General features: G+C 44.9%; 1 protein-coding gene across 4 annotated transcripts in view; it reads left to right on the top strand.

Moving 5' to 3' along the window:
* The window catches only part of ZBTB16 (zinc finger and BTB domain containing 16), a 173,598-nt gene that overhangs the window by 73,540 nt on the left and 86,847 nt on the right, over positions 1–13,211 (top strand). For all 4 annotated transcript variants that reach the window (XM_030538387.1, XM_030538390.1, XM_030538389.1 and 1 more), the window contains exon 3: positions 8,281–8,378. In XM_030538387.1, coding sequence (XP_030394247.1) covers positions 8,281–8,378 — 98 coding nt within the window. The remainder of the gene's footprint in view (positions 1–8,280; positions 8,379–13,211) is intronic.

The following is a 13,211-nucleotide window of genomic DNA, read 5'->3' as shown; positions in this document are numbered from 1 at the left end:
GACTGTGTGCATACAATGGAACTGGTGTTTTTTAATACAATTGTGTAATGCAGGAAACAATGTTTTTTGTTTTGTTTTTTTTAGTTCACCCTCCCTCCCCCCGTTTCTCAAAGTCTAACTTTATATAGCACCATTCCACCCAAAGAATGTGATAGATTCTGGGGTAGATCACAAGATGTGTAAACTTAGCTCCAATCTCATCAGTGGGGTCCCCTCGGGTAAAGCCCTGAGCTCTTTCATTTCCCACTGATTGCACTGGGAGCGAGGGTATGCAGCATCTTGGAGGATCCAGCTCTTTGCAAAAGGGACAAGTCCATAGAGCCTGAAGTGCAAGCCCCCTCAAAGGGGGAAGGCAGCAGCGGTTGATTAAGGCAGGAAGTGAAAAAGACAGCCGCTAATGGAAACTCAGTGGGCTTTAAAGTAGGTAGAAGGTGGTAACCTCAATATTTTGGATGGAAGCCAGTTTGGTAACATCCTGACTCAAGAGGGGCCTTTAAAAATATAACAAGTGTCCCCCAGTACTGTGCTGTGGCATTGGTTCAGAGCTGACTCCAAGAGGACAGGGCCCTCTACCCCAGCACACTCCCTGCATCACCTTGATGTTTACTGAGAGATCTTGACTTGGCCCATCCATGTTAGCTGGAGCTTTGACAGGGCTCCAGCAGAAGGCAACGTGGCTGCAAGCATCTGCTTTTCTGGCAATCTCGGGATCCCTCACATTCAAGTATTTTTTGTTTGCTGTTGTCCAAACTGTCTTTAAAACCTCAGGAACACTGTGTTCTGGTCCCTGTACAGAAATCGTGATCAAACACATCATTTATCACTTGAGGGTAGGATACTATTCAGTGTAGTAAAAATGCCCTCCTGGCATGCCTTATTCACCACATCCTTACAATGCATCAGCACAAATGGATCTAAGCCATTTACCTGGTTCTGTGGCGGTGAAAGGGTTAAAAGAAGTTTTCCAATGAGCACCTATATTTCCTCTCCTTAACTTGTCTAGTTATTGTTTTGCTTTATTATTTTAAATCCGATTGAAATTTCTTGCCTTTTATTGATATATTTACTTTATGGAGAGCATCAAATGCTGTATTAAACAAGTAAATTGTGCTATAAACGCCTTTGGAAATGTTTATTAATTAATAATTGACTAATCATGGAGCAATAAGCTCTATTGCTAGCAAGCATAATATGTGGCAATACCAGCGGAGCATTAACATCTTGTCAAATAGCTCTGCATAATACACATTTGTACCAAAAAAAAAAGAAGAAAAGAAAAACCTGATGGTGTGTTTCACATCTTTTACTGGGTAGGAAGGGGGTATGGCTGGCTTGCAGGCTCCAGATGCTCATGACGTGTATCCACTGCTGTTCTCTCTACCGATATACCCTCATTCCCCATACACACGCACCACCTTGTCCCACACATTGGCCCAACCAGCCTTGTTCCCAATGGGCCTGGCTTAACTCTTAGTATCTCTGGTCAGGATAATACTTTTGTTTTCTGTCAAGGCACCATGTGTTTGGCTCCATTTATCTTGACATTCCAGTCTAGAAATCGGCAAGGAAAAGTTTTTGTTGGCCAAAAAAAAAGGTGGTTTTTTTTTGGTTTTTTTAAGATAAGCGGATTGTTGGCAACTTGACAAATATTCCCCTTCGTTCTGCAGTAAAGATACCCTAGCTTGTGCGTTAGTGACTTGTGTATCCACTATGGTATAATACCTACCTCTTACATAGTGCTTTTCACCTGCAGATCTCAAAGCATGTACAAAGGAGGTCAGTACAATTATCCCCATTTTACAGATGGGGAAACTGAGTTACAGAGGAAGTGATTTTCTCAATGTCACCCAACAAGCCTATGGCAGAGCTGGGAATTGAACCCAACTCTCCATGTCCCAGTCCAGAGCTCTGTTAGGAAAGGCAGCAGCAAGACTTGTTGGGACTGAAATCAATGGGAGTTTTGCCATTGACTCCAAGATGAGTTAACCATTGTGCCTCTTGAAGATAATAATGGAGGTGGTGGGTTTATGTGAATGGCAGTAAGGACCATGGGGTTCAAATGGATATTATAACATGGGAGTGCTGCTTGACTGAGTGATGACTCAAGATGAGTGCGAGAATGTGTGTTTGTGTTTTCAGGGTTTGTCTCTCCTTGGGAGAGATCTAAATTGGACACAGTGTTTTTGTTTCAAGCTCCTGACAGCCTGTGCTCAGACTATCTTTAGGCATTCCCCTGAAAGCAGCATTTGCACTGTGTATGTCTACTGTGCCTTCTTAGCACCCGCCGTGTGAGGGGATTGGGTAGAATCTCATACAGCTGTGGGGCATGAGAAATGGCAGGATACAATTGGCGCATGTGCATCTGGGAGACACTTTGGAGCTCTAGATAAGGGGAGGGTCTGAAGAAGGGGTGGCAGTTTTGTAATGGTTTGTTTGCCATGTGGAATTGCCCGTACTTGGAGGTTTCGTGGTTTGTTGCCATCTGTATATGGGTTGTAGGGAGGGCTGGGATTCATGTGCCTTCCCTCCCCAGCAGCCGGAGTTAGTCGTTGTCCTTAAAATTGCCTGATAGTAACACCGTGCAGTAATTATACCGCAAAGATTAGTGCCTAACAGTGTTTTATGGTCCCAGATTAGATTACTGATTTTTAAAGAGATACACTAGATTTTTTTTCCTCATTTTATTTCTCCTCTTACCATGACAGAATGGAGTTAGTTGTTTTGGTGCCTTACTTGTGCTTTCCGGACATTAAAAACATGGTTGATAATCACCACATCCCTGTAAAATGTTTTTTACCTGGAAATTAGTGATAAATCCTCATTGTCACGCCAGTTTAACTTAACATTTATCTGGCAATTTTTGTTTAAATGATTGAAGTTGTATAAATGAACACTAAAGAAGAAGATTACTTTGTGATATTGCTAATGGTCTGAAGATGTGTTGTCTCAACCTTTAAAACCTGATGCAGTCTGGGGCCACCATCTTCCCTGAGCGCAGCTTGGCTTTATGCTCTTCGGAAACAATGGCCATTTTGAAAAAGGGCCACCTAACTAAGAGGCTCCTGTGAACTAAGTCCCAATTGGAATAAAAGATGGTAGACATCTGGGAAAAGGGCCATTCTTCTTAGACTTCTATGGAGAAGAACATTTGTGAGCCTAGTTCAGAAAACTTGTCAACTAGAACAGCCTCCCAAAAAAATGACACTTCATTCTAAAATAAAGATCATCAAATGCAGCCAATGCACATGATTTTAGTGTGTTTTTAAGGTTGAGAAGTTTGAAGAGTTTGTGTTTATTCTCAAGATCATTTGGGACAAAAAAAAATGTACTGATACAGGGTGCTAAATTCCTTAATGGGGAACTATTTTTTAAATATTTTTCACTCAAAAGTAAATTGGTTAATTAGTTTATTTTCCTGTTGATCCTGTTCTAAAGAGAACTTCTCTAAAGAGTCCTTTAGTATCCAGGCTCAAATGCCAGCAGAACCAAACATTATTTGATCCAGAATTAACACCTCTCGACAAAGCTATATTTTTACACTGTACATTGTCCCCATCACAAAGATAATTATAATGGGTTTGCTCCATTATCAGCCTCTCGTCAGAATCAAGAGAGGCTAACTGGTCACAGCTTTATTTTTACTTGCTGTTCAACTTAATTTTAATGGCACAAGCTGTTTTAATGATTGCCAGTTGCCAAGGAAACTGGTAATAGGGTATGGAACCTTCCTCCATTAGGGCTTCTGAATTCAGATTGGTAAATATGGCAAAAACCAAAAAGCCATTCCTATAACATTTAACCTAATGAGTTGATGGCTTTCTTTCCAGTCCCTGGAAGTTTTTTAACATAAAGGCTGAGGGCTGAATTGGGTCACTGAACTTACAATATCATCTTCCGGTCTGCCCAGGTTAAGCTGCACATTGGGGAGGGTAGCTTGCATGGCAGGTGCCTCTGGCATGTCCGTTCTGTTGGTAGACATGGAATTCTAGTCTCTAGAAATGGCAATCAGTTACTCTTTCACCAGCACAAAATTAACTGCAGATTACTTTGAGTTTAAAGTGTGCTGGAGGATTTAGCCAAAGGATGACTAGAGGAAAGTTGAACTTCATCCTCAGTAAAGTTAACAGTTGTCCATAATGAAGTATCAGAGGGGTAGCCACATTAGTCTGTATCCACAAAAACAGTGAGGAGTCTGGTGGCACCTTAAAGACTAACAGATTTATTTGGGCATAAGCTGAAGAAGTGGTATTTTACCCATGAAAGCTTAGACCCAAATAAATCTGTTAATCTTTAAGGTGCCACCAGACTCCTAATTGTCCATAATTTGTGGCTTGGTACTAGGGCCAAGCCATTGAGTTTAAGGGTCTTCTGATGCTGGATGGCCAACAAAAGTGTCAATGGATCCCAGCTTTCAGGGATACATATACCCTGCCCAGTTCTGCACAGAACTGTTTCATACAATCAAAGGACTGGAAGGAACCTCGAGAGATCATCTAGTCCAGTCCCTTGCACTCATGGCAAAACTAAATATTATCTAGAGTGTGTAGTTTATATTTGGCACCAATGCAGTAAAACATGTTTGTCGTGTAACGAAGTGATGATAATTAGTGGATGTGATTAGAAGGCTGAGTGGGTCATTTGACTGTATCATCTGATGAAAATGTCAGCAAAAACCTCTTTTTATAGGATCTTATTTTGAAACCTGCATGTGTTTTTGTTGTTAGACTCTTCTACTTCCATCTGTATGAAAAGATCACAATAAATGGGTGTGCATCTCTCTTAGGAAAATGTAGCAAACTTGGCTTGGTAGTTTTTCAATGCTTGTGTCAACTACAAAGCACGGGCTGCTTCTAAGCAATACATTTATCAACCTCTGACACTCTGAAGTAGACATAGAAAAGAGAGTTCATTTACCATGTTTTCTATTTAATGTTCCTGAGTTTAGTTGGCTCAACAGTAGATGATCATGAGTTAACTTTGGAACTTTGCCTTGCAATGTCAATGTGCGTGAGACTTCGGATTTGAGCAATAGTTGGCCTTACAAGAGGGTGGAGGAAAAGATGGATTGGGGGTGGGGATGAGTGAATAACAGAAAACTGTGCTTGAAAGAATTCTGTGGCTATAGCAGCATGAGATGAGGAGTGGAAAGAAGGCTCTTGTTTGCTAGGATACTTTATCTCTTGTCAGGGTCATGACTGTCCATAGACTTCTGAGTTTAGTGCATTCGTGTGCTGCCAGGGAGCATGTGCCTTTGACATATCACTTGCATTTTAATGATTACTTAATTTTTTTCTGGCTTGGGCAACGCTTCTGCCCAGATCTTCACAAGCAGTGTCGGCGAAATATTAAGGGCCACCCAGAGGGGGGGAACAAGTGGGGCAATTTGCCCCATCCACATGGGGCCCCCACGAGAATATAATATAATCTATAATATTGCAACTTTTTTCATGGAAGGGGTCCCCGAAATTGCTTTGCCCCAGGCCTCCTGAATCCTCTGAGCGGCCCTGTAAATATGACTTAATCTAGTAGAGTGCACTGGGACCTATTGAATTGCTCTTGAATGGGGTCGTTCCTTTATGAAGAAAAATGAACACCCTTCCAGCAAGGAATGGTTTGGGTTCTGAGCTGGATCATGCTTTCTTCACTGCCTTGATGCACTACCCCTCTTTGCAGACTCTCCAATCTGGGCTCAACAGGGGGAATCCAATTAAGTGAAATATATGTAAGGATTTTAGTGCCCTAAATATTTCCTACTTTTTCCCCTGTAATGCCCACCTTTCTATTCAGATTCTGAGCAAGGAGTGAAGGAGAACCTTGTTTAGTGCCACTTGTCATTAGACCTGTTGACTACATTTTAAGCAATTTTGAATGGTAAAAATACTAAATAGAAACTCTGCATCGTGCATCTGCTGCTTCATTCTGGGAACAGACATAGCTTTGTTCTCTTTCTGGGGGTGAACTTGCAAGAGATGTAGCACCCTCTGTTTGCTCCTACTGAGATAATAGGAGTTAAGGATGCTCATCTCGGGACCAAGGATTCTGTCCCATCTGTACTGCTCTTGGTAGAAGCATTAGTGAGAGAGGTTTGATTTTTATTTTTTTATTTTTATTTTTTTTTATTCTTTCCATCCTCCTCTTTCCCTTTGGTACTTAGTCTGGAGATTTGTGTAGTGTCCTTAGTGTGCAGTATTTAGCCAGAAGAGTGAGCTGTGGTTCCTCTTCATCAGCACTCCAAGCATCCAGCAACATCTGGGTGGCACTTCTCAGCAGGGACCTTGCAGCCTATCTCTTTTCCCCCAACATGGACTCAGCTACTGCCGTAGCTAGCAGTATTAGGGCAATGGAGTTCCTGGTGTTTGTTTTCCAGAGTGGCCACTGTTCTAATCTGCTTCTGAGCTCTGCTGCTTCTGCTAGCGCTAGTCTGTTGCGGCCCTTGTTCCAGTTGGTGTGAGATGCATGAACACACATAATCGATGTACGTATCGTAACGTTTTCCCCTCAATGGAAAGGATAGCACAGAGGTTCTTCATGAAGTATTTGTAGGGATGAGCACATTTCTAGCTCTTAATCTCTTCAGGGTTGCCAGGTGTCCAGTTTTCAACCAGAACATCCAGTCAAAAAGGGACCCTGGCATTAAAAGTCCAGTTGGTGTGGGGTTGGCAGGCTCCCCACTTGGCTCCACGCAGCTCCTGGGAATCGGCAACATGTCACTGCAGGCCCCAGGCATAAGGGCGGCCACAGGGCCTCCGTGAACTGCCCCAGCGCTTCCCTGAGCGCTGGCTCCGCAGCTCCCATTGGCCAGGAATCACGGGCCAATGGGAACTGTGGGGGAAGTGCCCGTGGGTAAGGGCAGGGCGCACACCGCAAAGCTGCCTGGCTTCCCCTATGCCTAGGAGCAGAGGGACATGTTGCTACTTCCACAGAGCTCCCTAAAGTAAGTGCAGTATGGAGCCTGTCCTCACGTCCCCACACCCGTGCCGTAACCCCCTGTCTCAGCTCTGAGCCCCCTCCTGCACCTCAAGCCTGTCATCCCCTGCCCCACCCCAGAGCCCACACTCCAAGCCGTACCCCTTCCCCCACACCCAAATCTCCTGCTCCAGCCCGGAAGCCCTCCCCATACATGCTGAACCCCTCATTTCTCGTCCCATTAGCTCTCTCCTGCCCCAGCCTGGTAAAAATGAGCAAGTGAATGAGGGCAGGGGAGAGTGAGCGACACGGGGAGGAGGGATAGAGTGAGCGGAGTCTCAGAGAAGGAACAGGGCCTTGGGGAAGGGGCGGGGTAGGGGATGAGGCAAGGGTGTTCGGCTTTGTGCGATTAGAAAGTTGGCAATCCTAGTAAGAGTTCTGATCCCTTTTATTACCAAAGGGACTTGAAGTCTCTCTAGAAATTTCACAAGAGTAATCTTTCTCATTAAGCTTTAATTACTTCATGGTGTCACTGGGGTTTGCTTGCAAAGTTTCTGTTTCTGGACAAAGGCAGGTAGGGTAGGTGCTTTGTAAACAAACCAGTTAGGGCAGTGGTCCCCAACCTTTTCGTCTGGTGGGTGCCAGACAAAAGACCATGGCGGCTGTCGAGCATCTGCTGAAATGCCGCTGAATTTTGGTGGCATTTTGGCGGCGACACCTCTCGATGGTGCCACTGACAAGCGATGTCATCAAGCGGCGTCATCAAGAGGCGTCATCGCCGAAATGCTGCTGAATTTTGGTGGCATTTTGGCGGATGCTCGACTGCCGGCCAGGACGTGGGCGCATTTAGATGCCCCTGCAGGCGCCATAGTGCCCGTGGTCACTGTGTTAGTGACCCCTGAGTTAGGGCAAGGATTCTAGAGGATCCTTCTTCCTAAAATGCAAGACCTGAAACTTTCTGAACTTCACCAAATCAAGCTTTGGGGAGAAGATTCAAGCAGGCTTCCTACGTGCTCCCCAGTTAAAGCAGCTCTCTTTTCCTTTTGCTCAAAGGACACCCAAGAAATGACTTCCCTTCTAGCAGCCTCTGTAGCTGAGGAGGCCTCGATCTTTGAATATTCTGGGTGAGCCTCCTCATTGCTGCTGGCCAGCAGAAGTCTCATTTTTACTTGTGTCCCTACGGCTGTCTAGCTTTATATAAAACAAGTATGTCTGTGATTTGTGTTCCTGCCGAGCTAATGAGAAAATTCATGGGTAATGTGTAGATTTCATGAAATATTCAAAAGGTCTCAGTGTTAACATTTTAAATAAAAACTTTTTCCCTTCCCCCCCCCAAACAAGGAAGAGGACTAATCCATCTCTGTTTTTCCTTAGGAAGCTGCACAGTGGTATGAAGACTTATGGATGTGAGTTGTGTGGGAAACGATTCTTGGATAGCTTGCGGCTCCGAATGCACTTACTGGCTCACTCAGGTAGGTTTAGAGGCATTGATGCTCCGTGAGACGAATGCTGCTTCTGTCATACTGACCCAAATTCATTGAAAGTCCCAGACAAACTTTAAGAGTTTGCACGTGTGTAGGGTGGGGGTGGGTGTATTAACCATTTTAGGATGGTAAATTATGAATATATTCCCTTTTTTTTGTTTTCAGCTCTTTAACTGGGGAAATATTTGCAGGTCCTCAGCAGTCTGGCATAACAAACTTGGACTACTATATGGCTGAGTGCTATTCAATTGCCTGCATCCACTTCGGCCATCATATTGGAGTGGTTTTCCTCCGTGTGTGTGAATACTGTATTTGCCACGTACAGGCACCCTCTACGGTTTCATTAGCAAAACTGTTGCAGAATTAGGCACTCTGTCTAATGAATCTAACTATTGGGTTCAAATTATGCAAGCCCTTTAATTAAATAGATATAGAAAGATTGGAATGCTAAACTAGTGAGAAGACGTTGTGTTTTCAAAGTTAATTTAGTTTGAAATTCCTATTGGGCATACAACCCCGTATGCAATTAGTTTTTGTATTTAAAAAAAAAAAACGCAAGCAGCCACTGGATCCATTTGCTCAAAGGTAAAGTGTATGTACGAATCCATATTGCATTCATTCAAGGGTAAATCACTTAGGGTATGTTCACACTGCTCACTAAGCCTGGGCACGCACTCAGATTTGCGCTCACATCCCACACTTCCATCCACACACACACATCAGTCTGAGTCGGGTCAGCAAATACTCAGGACCGAGGTCCTGCAGTACTGCTAGGAAGTTGGGTCAGAGCCCACGTCCCACTGTGACTTGGGTCCAAGCTCTGTCATTTTGCAGGTCTGGATGCAGGTCAAGTTGCAGTCCTGAGTCAGAAGGTCTCTGTAGTACAGTATGGATTTATTAGTACAGCTCTGAGACCTGGCTCCAGCAATCGTAAAGCCAAGTTTACAGACGCGCAAGTGCAGGCTTGGAAACGCCGAGTCCACCAGCCAGACCTAGGCTTAGTGTGCAGGTTAGACATTACTGCAACACTACCAAAAAACCCCATCCCTGCAGCGGTGAGTTTGAGCCTGCGTCAACTGACTCAAGCTCACAGGGCTTGTGATAGGGAGCTAAAAATAGCAGTGTAAACATTGTTGCTCAGGCTGGAGCCTGGGCTCTGAAACCCAATGAGGGAGAGGGTCTTCGTCCGAGTGTGAACATGTATATTTGCTATTTTTAGTCATGTGATGCAAGCCTGAGTCAGCTGACCTGGGCTCTGAGATGCTGCTCTGGGGTTTTTTTTGCAGTGTGGACACACCCTTAGGGTCCACATGAGTTTACAAGGCTGCACATTTGGAGTAATTTTGGAAGGATGCTAGCATCATTGTAGAACTTTCTGCCATATGGTCTGTAGGAATAAGCGTTGGGTGGGGAATCAGAAGGCTGTGAGTTCTAATCCTTCCTCTGCTATTTCCTCCCTATATGGCCTTGGCAAGTCACTGCACCTTCTGTTGGTTTGTTTTATCTTAGAGAGTAGGAGCCCTAGTCATTGACCAGGCCCTCATTGTGCTAGGCACTGTACAAACACAGAAGAAATGGTCAGTTTCCCCACCTATAAAATGGCAATAATTAACACTGGCTCACCTACCTCCATAAAATGCTAAGTGGTGTTATCCCTGCCAGTGCTTTAATAGTGAATGGTAACAAGTATGAGAGACCAGATACAGGATAATTCTCTAACTCGTGTTCCTGCATCTCATGGAAGTGCTGCTGCCGTCCTTGTTTGTTAGGCACTGAGAGCTGCTTCTGCCATTCGTGGGCACCGAAGCACACAAATATCTCGTAGTAGCTGATCCCTGGATGGTTGATCATGGCTCACTGAATCTCCCCTAATATACAGCAGCAGCACATGGACTCTAGAGGTCCTGACAGGCCTAGAAAAAACACAATCATCTGACCATAGACATGCAAACATAATTGGGATAAGCCACCAATAAAGAGATGGTGCACAGTAAATACAATCAGTTTTTTCAAATGCTTCACAAATTGTTTTCTGTGGAGGATGAGCACACAATGTCTCTCTTATTCCTCAGGGTTTTTTTCTGCAGTGTGTGCGTGGTCCTGGGTATTGACTGATATATTTCTTTTAATCTTGATTTATGAGAAATCAGACTCTGAGAGGGAAGAGGGCTGCATGGCACATGGGGAGTAAGACAGCAAGCACTTGGGCATGATTTCAAAGCTGGCATAAGTCAACAGTGAACTGAGTTTGAGAGGATCTCAGAATCGTCTCCAAGTGTCTTTTCTCCATAGCACAGAACTACCCAGCAACATGGCATAATTGGCAGCCATTGCTTAAGGGGGAGGCGTGTGGCTGGAATAGGGGAGGCAGGTCCTGTGTGAGGTACCCTGGCAGGTCTGGTCATGTAGGGGTTTGCGCAGAGCTAAGCCGTGTTGCACTTGGCTTTCCCCATTGCTCTATGTTGATGAAGGTTGGGCAGCTAGACTCCACAAGAGGATTCACCGTGCACATGGTGAGAATGGTTGGTTGAGTAGGGCTGGATTTTCCCATTGTGAAAATAAGGGATGATCCGGTTCCATTGTATCCAAGCCACCCAAGTCTGGAGGGTTGTTTGGGACTGTTCTAGTCTCTGAAAGAAATTCTCCTGACCCAGTAAGAGCTCACACCCCTGAGTCCCAGCTTTGAGAGCCTGGCCCTAAGTTAGCTGAACTTCCAGCTGTCCTGTGGGGAGGTGTTGGGTGCAGCTTCGTACCTCCCCCGAGAAGGGCATGGACTGAGGGTGTGGTGCTGTTGGGAGATGGATGACAGAGACTGGAGCCAGGAATCATGCAGCTGCTAAGCAGGTTTCTTCCTAGATCTCTGGCAATTCACCTTTCTCCCTTACTCTAGCACCTCTGCCCCTTTTACATATGGGCCTCTCCTCAACACTCGGTGTCAAGTGCGTGAATGGTCTCTGGAATACCAATGCACCACAGAACCCCCCTGCACAGTAACCTGGCACAAATATTGAATGGTATTGCGGTAATGTGCAAGTGCTGTAGAGACTGAGCGAAGATGTGTTCACTGTTCCTCTGCTCCAACCTCTCTTGTCATCCAAGGCTGACTCTGGTGCGTGATGGTGATAGTAGTCAATGTATTAGGCTCTCTGCCAGGCCTGGATTCTCCCACATGCAGGAGTTGAGTGTTCCAAATGGACATGAATCCAGCTGCTGTTTAGCTGTATTTCCTTGACACCCCATCTCTTAAAAAATCCAACAGCAATAACTCTAGTGCTGCTTCTTTCTTATGTTTCCTGTACCGAGGCTAGTTAGTGTTCCTTCATTTATATCGGAGAGTCAGCTGTGACTGGCTTTATAAAGAGAGTCTGGTTATCAATTTTGTTCTAAAAAATACTAGATATAAATCAATGAAAAGAAAATGGCCCCATTTTATTTCTGCCTTTAAGGCCTGATCCTGTACTCACTTAACTCAGCATGGTCCTTATTCTCAGGAGTAGGCAACTTGCCCCCAGCAGTAAGTATTTGCAGGATTGGATCCTCTGACTTGATGCCATTTTAATTGGGCCGGATTCTGACCGGCGTTACAATCGGGTGTAGATTCCCTGAAGCCAACGGAGCGAATCCCGGTCGCACTTGCAGTGCTCTAGGCAATGTTGCCAGCTGCCTGGTGATGAATATACACTGTCCGGGGAGGGTGCGTCGCTTGCCGCCTCTGAGGCCCTGGTTAATGCCTGGCATTGTGGCAGGCCGCATGGACTGCACTTAGCGTCTCAGCTGTGTGTTCCCTTCCCCCTCCTTCTCCTCCCTCCCTCCCCCCCCTTTTTTGGCTTGCGCTGCCTGTGTTTGTTGTTGTCGTTTTGGCCTCGTGCCAGTCGCTGGCTGGCTGCCAGCCTTGTGGGTACAGTATGTACAGTGAACGTTGAGCCAAGTTTGTCATCATACAAGATTAATTTTTTTTCTAATCTGTCTGGGGTTGGGTGAAATCGGAGTGGGGAGGGAGGCAGAAGGAGCGGTTTGAACGCTCGAAAACAGCCGCATTAAATTCCAGCACTGTTATTTATTAAAACACGAGACCTTTGCGCCTCTTATTTTCCTTTTTCCCCCCACCCCAACCCCCATGAAATGAGATTGCATTGGATCCACAACATGAGTTCATATTTTCAGTGACTAGCAGACTAAAATTAATCTCCTAAATCAATTTTCACTGTCCAAACTGACAATTTGTTTAATTAGAAGTTTGCCCTGTAAGAGACCCTTACAACTTGGGGTCCCCCTGCTCCTCAAAAGGCCTTAGATTATGGCAGTAGTAAATGTTCAGTTTAACTGAAGTTTTTTAATTTCAGTTTGAATGTTTTGAGGGATACCTGATGATAAAGAGAAGTTTAATTAACGAACAATAAACTTAATGAATTAACTAACGAGATTGTTCTGGCCCTTCCCGGTTCTGTGACTCCTATTGAGGTCATATTGCACTGTAATGGCAAGTGGGGCTTGGGGAGGGATGAGCACTAAATCGGTGCTTATTTTAGACATGCATTGAACTGTGTGTTACTTGACATAACCCGCTGTTCGTTTCGGTGATGTGCTGGGGGAAATCTTTTTGTGGGGGGTTTCCAGTCAATGGGAAAGGAGAAATACCCTGAGGCAGCTTTGGGAGATTAGTTAGAAAGTTTTTCCTCTCTTTCTCCCACTTCTAGATTTCTCTGGGAAGCTGAGAGACGGGGGCCAGATCCTCAGCTGGTATAAATAGACATAGCTCCAGCATCTGGCCTTCACTCTCTGGCGCTCCGTTCAGTTTCTACCCGTTTTTATTTAGCGAGG

Source organism: Gopherus evgoodei, chromosome 19, assembly GCF_007399415.2.
Source record: "Gopherus evgoodei ecotype Sinaloan lineage chromosome 19, rGopEvg1_v1.p, whole genome shotgun sequence".
In the NCBI taxonomy this organism is placed as follows: domain Eukaryota; kingdom Metazoa; phylum Chordata; order Testudines; family Testudinidae; genus Gopherus; species Gopherus evgoodei.
The sequence above is the reverse complement of the archived record's forward strand: the minus strand, read 5'-3'. Positions and strand labels throughout refer to the sequence as shown.